Below are 15,883 nucleotides of genomic sequence, written 5' to 3' on the forward strand. Positions count from 1 at the left end.
GTTTCTGGGGATGTTTTTTTTTTTTTTTTTTTTTTTTTTTCATTTTTTTTTTTCATTTTTGATTTATAGAGTCCTTCAGTGGTGTTTGGCTTCCCAGGAGGGTGGGTGGATTAGCCTAATTTTTTGAGGGGGACGTTTTTTTTCAGGAGGCTAACGCACCTTATACCCACCTTGCATAAATGTTTGCGTGCCTTTAGTGCTCTCGCGCTCCTGTTCTCCTGGTTGTCTCTCTCTCTCTGTCTCTGTCACACACACACACACACACACACACACACACACACACACACACACACACACACACACACACACACACACACACATCTCTTATGCACACGTAGACACAGGCAAATCTTGGACAGTCTCTCTCTCTCTCTCTCTCTCTCTCTCTCTCTCTCTCTCTCTCTCTCACGCGCGCACTCTCTCACACACCTCATATGCACACGCAGAAACACAGAAAAACCCACCCCCTACCCCTCCACCAAGCCTCTCACCTTCGGGCCCCCCCAGTATCTGATGAGTCCCCGGATTAGGCTTGGACGTGAGACGGAACCGGCTTTAGCATCTTCATCACCACCACTACCACCATCACCACCACCACCTTCATCCTCCTCTTCCTCACCACCACCGCCACCACCATGTCCTCGTCGTCGCGCAAGATCTCCTCCGAGTCGTTCAGCAGCTCGGTGGGCTCGGACTGCGGGCTCGAGAGCCCCGGGGGAGACGGAGGGGACGGCGGAGGGGAGCCGGTGGAGGAGATCCGCGGTTGTCCCTTCTCCTCCCACCGAGCAGCCCTCTGGAACGGCCGGAGCCCAGCGGAGAGGCCGGCGTGCCCGGTGGCCGAGGAGCAAGCACCCGTGGGACCCAACAAGAGGGCGACCAGGAGGAGACGGGTGAACCTGGACTCGCTGGGGGAGAGCCTGAGGCGGCTGACCTCACCCACGGTAGGGGCTTACACTCTGGCTAATAGCTTGCCAGTTCCCTCAGTAAAATCACTATAATGATGAACATTCGTATAGGGATTTGCAGTACATCTGTAATGAGTTTATAGTGACCTTATCATAGCCCACTGTGGCAGGCCTTTTTATTATCTCCCATTACGATTATGGTAATACTGTAGTGGCTTCAAGTTTGCCTGTAGCATGCTAGTACTCAATACTGAGTTTATAGTAACCTTATTGTACTTTGATTTTTTTTTGTACTTTGATTTTTTTTTTTTTTTTTTTTAAATAATTCCTGTAACTATAATATCCCTATATTCCTATATTACATAACGTGTGTAGTTAAGTGTGTCATTTATAGTATCCTTATAAAATTTATAATAGGATATAGCACCTTTTCCTAAAGGGTATTTGGCTATGCAGTTTTTTTTTTTTTTTTTAATATCTTTTAATCCTTCACCTCTGACAGCCTGAATCATCTGACAGATTATATAATAAATAGCCTATGCTGTTGGAAGGGGAGGGAGAGCAAGTGAGTGAGATGTGCTTGTCTGTGTATATGTAAGGATGTGGGGAGTGTCAGGAATGAGTCTCTTTCGGTCTGTGTGTCTACGTTCTGTCTGTGTCTCAGTTGTATTACAGACTATGATGTAAGTAGCTATTAGAACAGAGTGTGATTATGATCTACAGCATGTGTATAGGGCATTTTCAGTACCACAGGACTTTGTGATGGTGCTGTCAAAAACAAGATAGATGGACAGAAACAGACAGAAATTACAAGTGGTGGACAAAACAACGTAAACACCACATGAAAAAGTACTTTGATGTACAAAAATTGTGTACTTAATATTTGCAGCTACACAGGCAGGTCATACTGAAGGATAATTTTTGTGACGATTGAGTTGTTGAACAACACACACATACATACATAGAGGACGCATGGTTAATCTGAAACAGTCGGATCCAAAATGTGATCAGTTCACCACAACAGCCGTCATGCTGCATTTACTTATATCTTTCAAATATCTGTGACTGAACAGTTATTATTACATTTTGAAGTTCATTTAGTACTGTTTTTTAAATATTACTCATATACCTGTTTACTTTACTTGCTGCTGGTTGTGTGCCACATTGACACCAAGTCAGAAGATGCAGAAGAAGAGGATATTGTTACCTCAGTTTAAAATATGAAATCCTTGTTTTATTCATTGGAATGCCAGCATCCAAATTAATTCTATTCATGAATCTAAAATCAGCCCTAAACAAACTGCATTTGTTTCATACATTGGATTGCCAACATTGGTGTTATGTTTACTGTTCCCCAGTTTGTGATGCCAGGTGAGAAATATCACATGGTACCAAAATTTCCCACATATCCTATGTGTAATAACCACTTGGAGGTTGGCCTGGATAAGTTGGCACTCGGCGCTTTGTACATACAGAACATCTGATGAACACAGTCTCAAAGGTCTGCTTGCCAGTGAGCTCATACCAGTTAAAATAACTATCAAATACTGCAGTACGTGCAAGTTTCTGGCAAATTAAATGTGAGAAAGTACCTCTGCAGTATTATTGTGTTGAAAAGATGTTTTAATTCCCCTTTAGAATCAACTGCAACTGCACTTTTTGATTTAGGCTTAGATGGATGTAGTTGTACTTAAAGCCTTGCATGATAGCTGCTTAACACCATGATGCTACACACGCTTAAAGTACACAGTATTAACACCTCTGTTGCACAGGCTTATAAATAATTCTTAGCTTGGGTGCCCTGGTGGCTTCACCGTGTAAAGTGTAGTATTAAGCCGCAGTGGCCTGGGTTTGAATCCAGCCCAGGCCCTTTGCTGCATGTCGTCCCCTCTCTCTGCTTTGTCTTTTCTGTCTGTCTTCACTGTCACTGTCTAATAAAGCAGAAGTGGCCAAAAAAAAAAAAAAACGATTTTGCTGTGGGCTAGGGCTGTCCTGAATACCTTTTCTGAGCTTCAAAACTTTGGCAGCAATTATTCACTGGAATTCAAAACTTTGCTGTGGGGAGGGGGTTGAAAGATGTTATGTGAGTTTGTTGGGCTATGGCTGAACATACAAGGGATGGTCAGTGAATGGTCTCTGGAGCAGGATTAAATTATCTGCATCTCTTAGCGGTGTTTCTCACCATGAAGTGCTTTCTTTTGTTTCTCAGTGAGCATCATGTTCTGGTGAGAACAGACAATATGAAAACAGTAGCTCATATCAACCATTCCTGATGGTTGATATAAAAGGTTTGTGTTCTCATCAGTTACACACACTGCCATGCAGACTAATGCTATGGAGCAGCAAAAGTGTCCTGTGTCTCAGAGCAACACACGTCCAAGGTATTCTAAATCTGGTTCTGGGTAGTTGTCCAGGCACACTCCACCATATGGAGAATGGCCTCTGTATCCAGTTTTTGTGTGGCAAGTGTGGGTGCACTACGGCGGAGCGACAGGGAATCTATGCATCGAGAGAAAAAGCACAGTATCCGTGTTAAAAAGAAAAAAGTATTTGAATACTGATTTCACCATCATTTACCATGGAAACGATCAAAGCCTCGAAGCATTCGGGTCAGCCCTACTGTGAGCTTCATGAAGCAAGGCTGCATTAAGAAAGCACTTGTAACAAGGCCAGTGCACAAAAATGCATAACTTGGAGTAAGGAAAATTTTGATGATTTGAACGATGAAAAAGTACTATGGTCTGATAAGCCATCTTTCACTCCTTTTTTATATATATATCTAAATGAGTTTACATTTGGAAAAAGTCAGTGCATTCCATGGTTTATTGTCAAACATTGCAGTGCATCTTAAATGGTGTGTGGAGCCATTTTATGAGAGTCATTAGTTCTGCTGATTGCTCTGTTATATGGTAATATAACCATCAAGACATATTAGGCCTTTTTATAGGACCAGGTGCACCCTAGGACTCAAACAATGTTTCCTCATCATGCTTCCATTTTTAAAGATGAAAATGCTCCCATACACAGTGCTGAACACATTCAAGAAGAGTTTCATGAACAAGAATGAAGCCAAACCCCATCTGGTTCACCCAATCATTACTTTAAACATCACTGAACCGTTACAGGATGTTGCACAAAACCAGTACTCCCTTCATCTGTCAGAGAACTGGAGTGTTTCCTTCTTGACTAAGTAAGTGATAATCCACAATGAGGTGTGTGTTAAAGGGTGTTTAGAACACTTGACACAGCCAACCACCTCCACTTCAGATCATACACACACACCCCAGAGTGGATTGTCATGCTTAACCCATTGTCATCAGCCAAAAATTAGGAAGAGCAGCACTAAACACAAAATTAAATAAATAGGATTTTTTGGTGTTTACTAGGGTTGCTACTGTTTCAATTTTTTGCTTTGGTGACATAGGTTAGTTTTAAATTTTATGACCAGTGTATGAATTTACAACAGTGTTTATCCTCAAGCTGGAGTACATGTGAATTGCACAGTTTTAATAAACACCCTTCAGCCAATCAGAACCAAGTATTCACCCCGACCATGGTATAGTAGGCCAATATCCCAATACACATGCATGGTGCAAGACTTGCATGATAGTATGGATTGATAGGATGGATTGATATGATTCTGAAGGCAGAAGCTAGTACTTTCTGTTTGGCACATAATACTGGCTTCTATTTTGTTCGTCCCTAAAGTGGGTAGAGATTTTGTAGATAGAAAGATAGATTGATTGATAGATAATTGTGATCATTGTTACTTACACAAGAGTCTGGACTCAGCATTGCTGGTGATCTTGTTTTTGCTGGGTCACCACATAACAAGAACACTAGTGGATTGATTTTCATTAGGCTGAGTCTCAGGGCATTTTTGGAATAAACTTCTCCAAATAGGGTCCTCAGCTGAACATACTAAGACTAGTGACTCCATTCCTGAGAGGTATGTACTAATTTCATGTAGCAGAACTATGATTTACTGTCATTTTGTTGCCCAGGTACACCTCATTAAGATAACATAATTTAAAAATACAGCAAATGATCCCCTGCTTGAAAAAGCCTCACAAAATCTATGTAATCAGAGTTTGAGTTTACATCAGTGAGTTTACACATTGTATAATGCATTAAAATGGGACAAAATTATTTGATGTTAAACTTATACTGAAATTTAATGAATACATTTCCTCATTAACATTTTCTACTTTTTTTGGAGCATTTTAGGGAATTTTAAGAGCACGTCTGTGCTCAACATCAGGGTCCAGTGTTCCTTGCGTTCTCCAAAGCCAGTTGAGAACCACTATAAACACTAGGGATGGGCGATATGTTATCGTTTGCGATATATCGTCAAAAAAAATTCCCCACGGTAAGAATATGTCATCTCGCGATAATAACGATAAACTCCTGTTGATGACGTAATTACGTGCGCAACGCACTCGCCGCTGGCAGCCGGCAGCTCACACGTGTAGCCAGTGTTGCCAACTTGGCGACTTTCTCGCTAAATCTGGCGACTTTCCAACTCCCCATGGCGACTTTTTTTCTCAAAAGCGACTAGCGACAAATCTAGCGACTTTTCCTGGTGTTACTGGAGACTTCTGGTATTTTGGAGACTGACATGAAAGCTCGTATTGTTCCTCTGCAGTTCCTGTTCTCAGCGAGCAGCGGGTGCTGCCGCGAGCCCCTCCCCCGCCCCAAAGTCCTCACAGGTGGTCACAGCCTCGAGCCGCGCGTCAGGAGAGGAGCAGAGAGGAGACCCACCACTCTGCGGCCAGGCAGCAGATGAATCACGCATGCGCAAAGCCGCCATTGGTCCCGACCTTCCCGTAAATTTGTAGTTCTAAAACATACTCCTACGATGTTATTCCTCTCCTACAGCGTCCATTACAATCACGTGCAAATTGCCAATTATGCAAATTAGGCGATGACGTCATTTGGCGACTTCTAGCGACTTTTAGGACAGCCAATAGCTACTTTTCTTACTGAGGAGTTGGCAACACTGTGTGTAGCACAATAACAAGCATGGCGGAAGGCGGGGCTGATAGCGAAGAGCTCGTTGCTAAACGAGGCTCCAGCTCGATTATCTGGAACTGGTTTGGCTACAGTAAGTCTGACGTGGAGCAAACATCTGTCATACTGTTTGTCAAAGTTTGCAAAAAAGCGGTGATTACAAAGGATGCAGTACAGGTGTACTACTTAAACTTAATTGGTATAGTTTAGTAGCGTATTTGACTACAGTAAGTATTATTTTTGAGCAGTATTTGTGGGGTTCTCAAGACTGAATGCGGTGATAGATTTGTAGTCAAAAAGATGGAGTTGAATTGTTTTATATTTTTTATCGTCACTTTTATCGTTATCGCAATAAATGCCAGAAATTATCGTGATAAAATTTTTAGTCCATATCGCCCCTCACTAATAAACACACAGACCATGTGCAGCGTATAGTTTACAGTTCTGCGGTGCACAACCTGTACTGGAGAGGACAGGTGAGAGCTTACCTCAGGCTTCATCTGCAAATAACACTGACCCCGATCTGTTACAGATCTGTGAAACAAATAGGACACAGGGAACATTTAAAGGCCAGATTGTAAAACACGACATTCAGGCATTTTGCTTGTGTGTGACATTGTGTGTTTCTGTGCCTGTCACTATTGAACTGTGTATGTGTTTGCCTGTACGTGTGTGCTTATTATGTCCATCAATGTGAGATTATTTTAAATTTGTAAATGTCTTCATGGTGATATGCTTTGGTCATAGGGACAGAGACAGAAAATGACAAAGGCCTTTTCTCTGTGTCTGTAGTATGTGTATGTTTCTGTGTGTTCATGTAACACAGGCAATAATTTGATACAGCAGAAAAGGTGGTCAGTTTTACTCACACAGTTCAGTGTTTCCTCTGTATTAATTTACAGTACCAGTGGTGCACCACCACAGAAGAGAAATGACCAGCACTGCAAGAGAAAATGTGAAATATTAAAATAAACATTGTAATTTAGCCTGTGTGGTTTACTACAACCTCATGTAACCTTGCACATAATACCAAGAACAATAACAACAACAACAACAATAATAATATAATAAAGATGATACTAATGCTGCTCTTACTACTACTACTACTACTACTAATGATAATAATAATAATAATAGTAATAATTAATATGAAGGAAAAAGAGCTCTGGCATCCTATTTGTACTTCATATGGGCTGATACCCAAACCCAGGTATAGGAATTGGATTAGAAGTGAATCAAAGTGGATTGATGCATCCCTACCCAAGCAGTGACAGATATGGGATGAAAACAGAATTATTACCCAAAGGGCCACAGCTGTATTAAAATGATAGAGGAAACACTGCAGCTACATAGATGAAAGCATGACAGCTGTTCATTTTGGTGCACATTATGAAGGCATTAAAAGTAGGTTTGCAATTGGATAATTTTACCAGAGGTTTATGCAACCCCACATGTAAGCACATACAGTATATAGACACACACATGCTGTTCGACTGTTGTCTTTTTGCTTGCTCTCTCTCTCTCTCACTCACACACACACACACACTCAGTGGCTGTGTGCAGCAGCAGTATCTGTTATTGAATGCAGTGGACCGTGACAGGGAGAACAGAGCATGCTCTCTTTGGTCCTCTTCACACTGACCACGCTGACCCAGAAGCTACAACACACACACATACACATGCGCACACAAAGATACACACATTCACACGTGCGCAAACATTCATTCTGTCTCCCTCTCGTTCTCTCTCATGTATGCACATGGGAAGTGGCCATTAGCTTAGTGACCCATGACGCTGCTCAAAAGGCTCAGAGTGTGGGCTACAAATATGAAAAGTGGTGCATGTGTGAGAGAGTGTGTCTTTGTTTTAGTTCAAGTACCAATCGCACAGCTAAACCTGCTTGTGTTTGCACATTTTAACTAAATGCAACTCTAAATACTCATTATTTACTTGTTCATATTTTTAGTCATAATTTGTAAAGCCATCATGCAAGCCAAAACACAGCAGAAGAGATTTTAATCACCGCTTAGAACAAATGTCTTCTGCACTTCTTCGACAAGTTTTATTTGGGAGTACTTCTACACTGAATTTTGCTAAACAGTCAATCTGATCAGTGTGCTGTATATATGTACGTGCCAGCTATTTTCATGGAGATCACTGCACTCCAACTGTTGTGTGGTTTGTGCTTACCTTGAGCCTGTTTTCCAAAGCGAGTTCAGCATAGTGCTGGTATCTAAGAAAATCTAAACATGGCTCATGAAGGAGGTTATCAATTCACGCTGTCTGTACAGAAATTTTCAGTCTAGCCACTAGCCCATCTTGGGATTGTAGACAGAGTATTTAAGATAAAAGCACCATGAGGGATTTCGACTGAAGTAATATGATTCAGTGGGGACAAGGAAATACAGACAGTGCACAATGCACCATACTTGAAAAGCCACACCCACTGGAGAGGAAAACAATCCATGGTGATCAGTGCAACCAAATTTAAAACAGCCACCAAAATACCTGTAGCTTGCTAGTTTCAGCATTTCTAAGATTATTTTACCACCCAATGTCCCCTGTATCCACGAGAGAGGAGGAGAGATTTTGAAAAGCTCAACTTTGTTGGTCTAACAATGGGGTGTCGGACTCACTTGTGACAAAATGTTGCTGCACTCATGAACATACTGAGTGTCAGGTTCATTTCATGACTTTTCTTCTTGTTTTTTCTGACTTGGTTTTTCTGTTTGGATCTTATGAAAACTTGATTCTGGATCTTGTGTTTAGTGTGTCCCAGCACACTTCAGCTTTTGGCCTTTTTTGCAGCTTGTTAATAAACCAGAATGGCAAAGATACACAGTCACACAATAGGAAATCAATGGAGAGCAATGGAACGTTTTCCCCTTGGGTTGGCAGGACGTATTTGTGCATTGTCTCTATACAATATAGGTTAAGCAGACAACTAGAATTTAAAAAATAAGCACTAAAAATGGAACTCAGCAACTACACAGCATGTAAAAATAGGAGGTATAGGAGAAATACTGTGTTCTTAACTCAAAAATAAACTGGCCTAATGAACAAATACGAGCCGTTCAATATGACAATGGAAAGTAACACTACTGCTGTTACCTAGGATAGAGAGGATTGCTGGAGGAAAATTGCAAGTATGCATAAGTAGAAAGGCTTATGGCTATCCTGTCACAAGGGAGAGTGATCATACTTTTTATTGATACAATATTGTGTCATCACATTGAGGCTGTGAAAGGATTTCATATTCACAAAATCGGCCTCATGTTCCCCACGGCTGCAGTGATGGGAATATGAGTGCATTGTATTGCATTAATCACTCTCGGGAGTACAGTGAAAGAATTTCAGCACATTTAATATCCAGCATCAGATTTTTCATACACCGATGATAACTATGGTCAGCTAGGCCTAATGTAAGCCACCTGCTATTTGTTAGAAGCCCTATTGCCAGAGTGGAACAGCAAAGTGGTTCTTTTGCTCTCCAAATACTGTTGATGATGAAGAGTCCTTCATCCTATCTGTGAATTCAATAGTTCTGTTCCTTGTATGGCTTGTAACCTTCAATTGAATGTGTAATGTTTCTGTTCATGTTGGTTTTTGTGAGGAAATTATATATAAAAAAAAAGTCCTGTAGGAGTGGAGACACATTTTTTCCAGAAAGTTGATTTGTGAGGCTTTCCTTTTTCCAGGTCTTCCTTAATTTGGAACCAATAGCCTGAACATAATCTGCAATGGCGGTGGCATGGTGGTGTAGTGGTTAGCACTGGCACCTCACAGTAAGAACGTCCTGGATTTGATTCCCGGCCGGCCACCCAGGGGGCTTTCTAAGTGGAGTTTGCATGTTGTCCCCACTGCGTGGGTTTCCTCCCACAGCCCAAAGACATGCAGGTTAGGTGAATTGGAGATACTTGTCGTTGTTTGTCTGTCTGCCCTGTGATGGACTAGCAACCTGTCCAGGGTGTTTCCCATGCCTTTTGCCCAATGAGTGCTGGGATAGGCTCCAGTGACCCTTGTGAGGATAAGCAGTTTGGAAAATGAATGAATGAATCTGCAATGGAGCAAGTTAGATGTGCAGCCTCAGTCACCATGGTGATCAACTGTGCTTGAGCCACTTTTAAGAGACTTAGGTTTAGGGTTAAGACAGGCTCAAGCTGTATGAGGAGAAGTCCTGGTAGAATAAATCAATAAATAACGTATAGGTGAGAGTCGTGTGGCTAGACCACTGTCCTCTTATGGGAACGCATGGGAGTGCCATGGATGCTGGAATTTCTCAGATCTGTCCATCACTACATAACACAAAGTAATATGATTCAGTAGGGACAAGGAAACACATACACTGATAAACACTGCTAAAACATATTTCCAGTCCACTGTAATGAAAAAAAAAAAAAAAAAAAAATCCAGTCCATGTCCAAAACCTTTCATTTAGAAACACACTGAGACATACCTTCAGCTTGAAGGAAAAAAAAAAATGTCAGTATTTATGATGGGCAAATATGGTTGGCTTGTATGCAGAAGATATGATAATGTATATATCATGTTTGTATTAGGTTAATGTAATATCAGTTTGGATCATAACTAGCCACATTGATAGGTAAGCTTGAAGGGAGAATGGTAAGCACACGTAAGTCATGCTATCTGCTACAATGGACAGAATCTGTTTCTGTCTTTTTACCGCAACTATAAAATCAGTTGCTTCACTTTGCTTGAACTAAAGCAGATGGACAGATGAACTAAAAACTGTGTATATATCATCAGCTAATGCATGGAAACTATTACAGTAAATGAAAATGCTCCCACTGTGCGCTAGTGTGTGTATTTTCACTTGTTTGTACGTCAAGTAAACATATTGATTGATATGAAACTGCCACACATCCAAACTATTGATTCTTAAACTCAATAACTACCATTTGATTGTTAGACTGTTGAATGAAGTCAGTGCTACACTGATGTGCACAGCTAATGGGCTTGTGAGGACCCAGGGGGAAATTTGTCCTCAATGCATTTCAAGCCCCCAAAACTTGCACGTTCCTCTTAATACCTCCACCAATGACTGCACTGAGCCAAGTGACACCACAGCACTCTGTTGCTGCATTACTTGTTGAAGAGTCATGCTAAGAAACAACTTCAAAGATGATGGAGCAAACCATACAGTAAAAAAAAGGTTTTCTGTGAACCTGCCTCATTCCTACTCTCTTGCCTGACAGCAAGGCCAGATGTGTCTCAGTGATTTGTCGTGCAGGGTCTCATCTGGCATATGAGACTCTATTTTCTCTAGTGGTGGTGGCAGCTTTCCTTTTGTAGTAAAATACTGCGGCTCTAAGACTGTAGAAGCAACAATATGAAGTATTGTCAGTTCGTGCTAAAGAAAATTTGGAGGAGGAAGATGCTATAAATGGAGGAAAGAAGAATGCTAACACTGGTCTTCTGCAGTGTGTGTGTGTGTGTGTGTGTGTGTGTGTGTGTGTGTGTGTGTGTGTGTGTGTGTGTGTTTGTGTTTGTACACAACTGCAGTGGTCCCACAGGCAGGTGTAGGCTGGCAGAAAGGGAGAGAAGCAGACTGGCAGAGAAGAGAAAAACAGAAAAAGAGAGCAGGAGGAATGGAATAATGTTGGTGAGATTCTCCTCCCCTCCCAAGGTAAAGAAACTGAGCAAACACAAGAGACAGTGGTTAGGACAAAGAAGAGAGGGACCCGGGGAAAGAAAAAGAGGAGGTGAAGGAGGAGAAGAGGGTGTGAGGAAGACAGAGTTTACATTTCTGTCCTTTGAGTAAAGAGTGACAGAGGTGTAATTTTCAGGATTTCAGTTTTATTGGGGATTCTTGTATTCCTGCTGTCCTAACCTCCAGCATTCTCCACATTGTTATTATTATTCTTACAATGTTTATATTTCTAGTTAATGCCATTCCACCTAGTACCCTATTTCTGTTTCCTTTTTTTTATATTGTCATAATCAAAACCCCCTCAGGGCACTACACAGAACCAGCTGATCCTCGACTGGTTTACAAGCTGTTTACTAAATCCGACCATCTACTTGTGTGTGTGTGTGTGTGTGTGTGTGTGTGTGTGTGTGTGTGTGTGTTTCTGTACACTTGTCTTTGTGATTGTGTTTCTGTCTGATTAATGTTTCATGGGGTTTTGAGATGTGTGTAGAGTAAACATGTCATTGACTGTAACAATGCAGACTAATGACGATGTACTATATGTGTACTGTCTTTGTGTGTGTGTGTGTGTGTGTGTGTGTGTGTGTGTGTGTGTGTGTATGTGTGTATGTGGTTGTTTGTGGCTACCTGTGCCTGTTGTGAAACCTGATAACTGTTGCTTGTGTGTTTAGTGTATTGAATTGTGTGTGTGTGTGCGCATGTACTTCTATAATGTTTATACTCTGGTGAATGAGTAGTTGAATCAAGGACGCAGAAAGAGGAGAATGTCGTGAGAAAACAAAACAAAACACACGTAAACTGAGAAGAGAGAGGTAGCTGGGAGTTAAAGTATGTTTTTCTCACAACTTTCCTTTGAAATTATGTCCATTGCATGCATCTTTCTATATATAATGGGGCTAAACAGATGCTTGTATTAGCTGCCCATCTCACTGCTGTTGTTGCTAATTGTTAGTGTGGCTCTATTTTGCTTGAAGTTCAAATAATTTTGTAAGCGCAGCTGCTGTTTTGAATGGATCTGAATGCTACAATATACTAAGCCGTGGCATTTGTGTGGAGAACATGGACATAAGCACAGGGACATGAAAAACAAGCCTCCAGCCACTCGTCATATTTTGTGCTTATCCTCCTGTTTAGCCCCCATATGACACGTGTAACAAATAAAGAGCGTGAGAACCTTCCAAAATGAAATATTAACCATTTGAAACAATTTGTGTGTTCACAGAAAATGACACAAAGATTTGTTCTGTGTCTGCACATACACTCTCACTCTCGCTTTCTTTCACTTTTTACTCTACAACTCGCATTTACTCTGTATCTCACTCTCCACGCACACACACACACACACACACACACAAACATGGACACACACACTCCTGTGTCCCTCAGTAGTGAGTGGAGGCCTTAGAATGACCTCTCCAGCTGGCACACTGTGTTCTAGTATTGTCACTACAGCCTTGCATTTGGGCCGTAGTGCAGATAATCACACTGGACCCGCCCTCTTTGGCTTAGGCTGTCACAAACACAAAATACAGCAGCATGCACACACACATGATGACAATACAGGAGTGTATTGCTTTCATCTTGAAAAAGGAAGTTTTTCTGAAATAGTAAGATCTTTTGTCATAATAATCACTGCTTTCCTAATGATAATGAAATCTTTTCATCTTATTATGTGGTCTGTTCTTGCTATCAGTCTTCCAATCATGGGGATAGAAAAGCTGATGTGATTCACAGCTTTGTAATTTGCAATTTAAGGGGAAATTAAAGTAGAAACCTAAAACTGCTTCTAACACTGTTGTAAAACATCCTGGTATGTATTTTTTACTATGTGGAATGACATGATTTAGTTACAGGATGTTATTTATCAGTAGTTATTACATATGTAGCCACAATAATCTTATCAGCTTTTTCAATTTAGAATTCTACAATAATTTTGTCCTGAGTTGTAGGCTGCGTGAAAATGGGTTTGGAGTGGAAATGCAATTGGAATAGCATGTTTGTTTTTTTTTTGTTTTTTGTTTTTTTTTTAACTGATGCTGTGACACACTGGTGGAATAACTAAATCCCAGGCACACCAAATTATGGACTGCTTGTCAAATATAGTGCCAAATATAAACACCAAGCCTCTAGACTTGGCTCAAACGGCATTAACTCAGTCAGTAGTGAAGAGGCTTGTTTTGTTTTGATTAAAGCACTAGCCTTTCAGATTTAGTGGTCTGTGTTGATATTGTCTGGCTACACTGCTCATTGCTCTGCAGTTTGAATCCATTTCAACAACAGTAATAGCTGACTCTCCTCGGCAAAAGCACAACACTCTGAAATATGGATACAGCTTCAATAGATCACATTTTTCCCTAATTAGTTCATATGTTGCAGTACAGCAGTCAATTAGGACTAGTAATGTCTATCCATCCACTGTTTTTTAAACATTTTTTGCCTTTTACGCACACAGAAATCCATACATGCATGCACACACGTTCATCTAATGTGTTTTTTGTTTCATTTTTATTTCAGAATCAGACTGTTAAGGAGGCTCTACACAGAACATTAGAATTCTATCGGCAACAAGAAATCAGGTAAGACTGGCTATCTACTTCCTTTTTTTGTCTCTCTTTTTCTCTGTCCCTCACTCCATTTCCCTGCCTCTCTCTTTTTTTCTCACTCACTCTTTCTCTCTCTCTCTCTCTCTCTCTCTCTCTCTCTCTCTCACACACACACACACACACACACAGCTCTTGTCTCTGCCCCCCCTCAGTGTCCTTCAGTATCAGTACAGTAGAACATTGTAGAGAGGGTTCAGGCAGGGACAACACGTGTTCAAAGTATCCATGAGGCTTACAGCGGTCTGTATACAGTTGTGGATTGGAGTGAGATGACATAGGATTTTATTGTGGATTACGATAAAAAACACTCACAAAAAGTTGATCGTTTTGAATTTCCATTATTGAGATAATTATAATTTGGTATAATCATTAATATCCTTACATAGGTGACTTAAAAAAGCTGTCTAGCTCGCTAATGTTTTATAGTGTTGGTGAGAGTCTGAATCTGTCCTTGTTTGTTTTTTGCCAAAAAGAATGTTCACTAAAAAAACAATAAAAAAACAAACAAACAAACAAAAAAAAAAACACGTGAGTCTTCTCTGTGATGCAAGAATAATATTTGTTTCTTAACAAAATATAAGGTAAAGTGATATTATAGCATATTTTAGTGCCATTTTAAGAGTTTTGAGCAAATTTTGATGATTATTCGGATAATATCGTGAATCACAATTATATTGGTCAGGATAATTGTGACGTGAAATTTTCATATTTTCCCATGCTTAGTTGTGGACAGTGGAATGTAACATTTTTAGCTCCTGTTTTTTCTCTGATTTGCTCTGTGTCTCTTTCCCATCCACTCTTTCCCTGTCTTCCTCTTCTTGTATCACTCTCTTCTTAATATAGGTACATTTGAACTACTCCCTCTTTCACTTACAGTCCCATCTTGACGCACTTTGTTTTCACATGTTCTGTTCTGTGCTGGAAGCGTTTTTCTTTTGCCCTCAGAAATAGAACAGTGGCAGTGGTGGAAAAAGCACAACAAAATGCTGTTCAAGTAGTATGGTTACTTTGCTGATATTTTACCTAAGTAGAAGAAGTACTGTAAAAACTAAGTTAAAGTAAAAAATAGCTAATTTAAAATGTACTAGTAAAAGTTACTGAGCGACTTTTTCAAAACAGTAACTGAATCAGATGTGATCTTTTCCATGCAGTTATAAAGGGATGAGAATACATTGTTCAAACTACATTCTTTTAAAGGAGCATTCTGCAAAACTACACAGGGATTGAATTGATTGATCGGGATTGACCCTGTAGACTCAACTGACAAATATGGAAGAAGTACATAATACGATGGCTCACTCTACATGGTTCTCATCATCAGGCCAACTTGCTGATATTATTCCCCTTTTTTCTACACTCATTATTATTTTAGGCACATTTTGTCAGCTGAGTCTAAATGGGCCTCGCAACCATCTGCAGTTTTTCCATCATGCACCTTTGAATGTGGAAATGAAAAGTAGAACCATCCAAGCAGAACCAGATTCCTCTTCTCATCTTTGCTGATTGAATGTTCATTTTGAAATGTTCCACAACCTGTTATTGATCATTTATTCTCTGTAATGGATATGATAGAAAATGCAGTGAAGTACAACACCCAAGCAAAAATGTAAAAGTAAAAATAAAATTTCTGACTTATTAAAATACTCAATAATGTACAGGTGCACAAGAAGCTACTTAATAACAGTAACGTGAGT

The 15,883-nt window shown here is 40.4% G+C and overlaps 1 protein-coding gene across 1 annotated transcript in view; it reads left to right on the top strand.

Annotated features, from left to right (window-relative positions):
- Positions 1–635: 635 nt before the first annotated feature.
- Positions 636–15,883, top strand: part of gucy1a2 (guanylate cyclase 1, soluble, alpha 2) — a 59,654-nt gene continuing 44,406 nt past the window's right edge. The window contains exons 1-2 of the mRNA XM_030067111.1: positions 636–941; positions 14,101–14,162. Of these exons, the coding sequence (XP_029922971.1) occupies positions 636–941; positions 14,101–14,162 (368 nt within the window). The remainder of the gene's footprint in view (positions 942–14,100; positions 14,163–15,883) is intronic.

This window comes from Myripristis murdjan, chromosome 13 (genome assembly GCF_902150065.1).
Source record: "Myripristis murdjan chromosome 13, fMyrMur1.1, whole genome shotgun sequence".
NCBI classification, from domain to species: domain Eukaryota; kingdom Metazoa; phylum Chordata; class Actinopteri; order Holocentriformes; family Holocentridae; genus Myripristis; species Myripristis murdjan.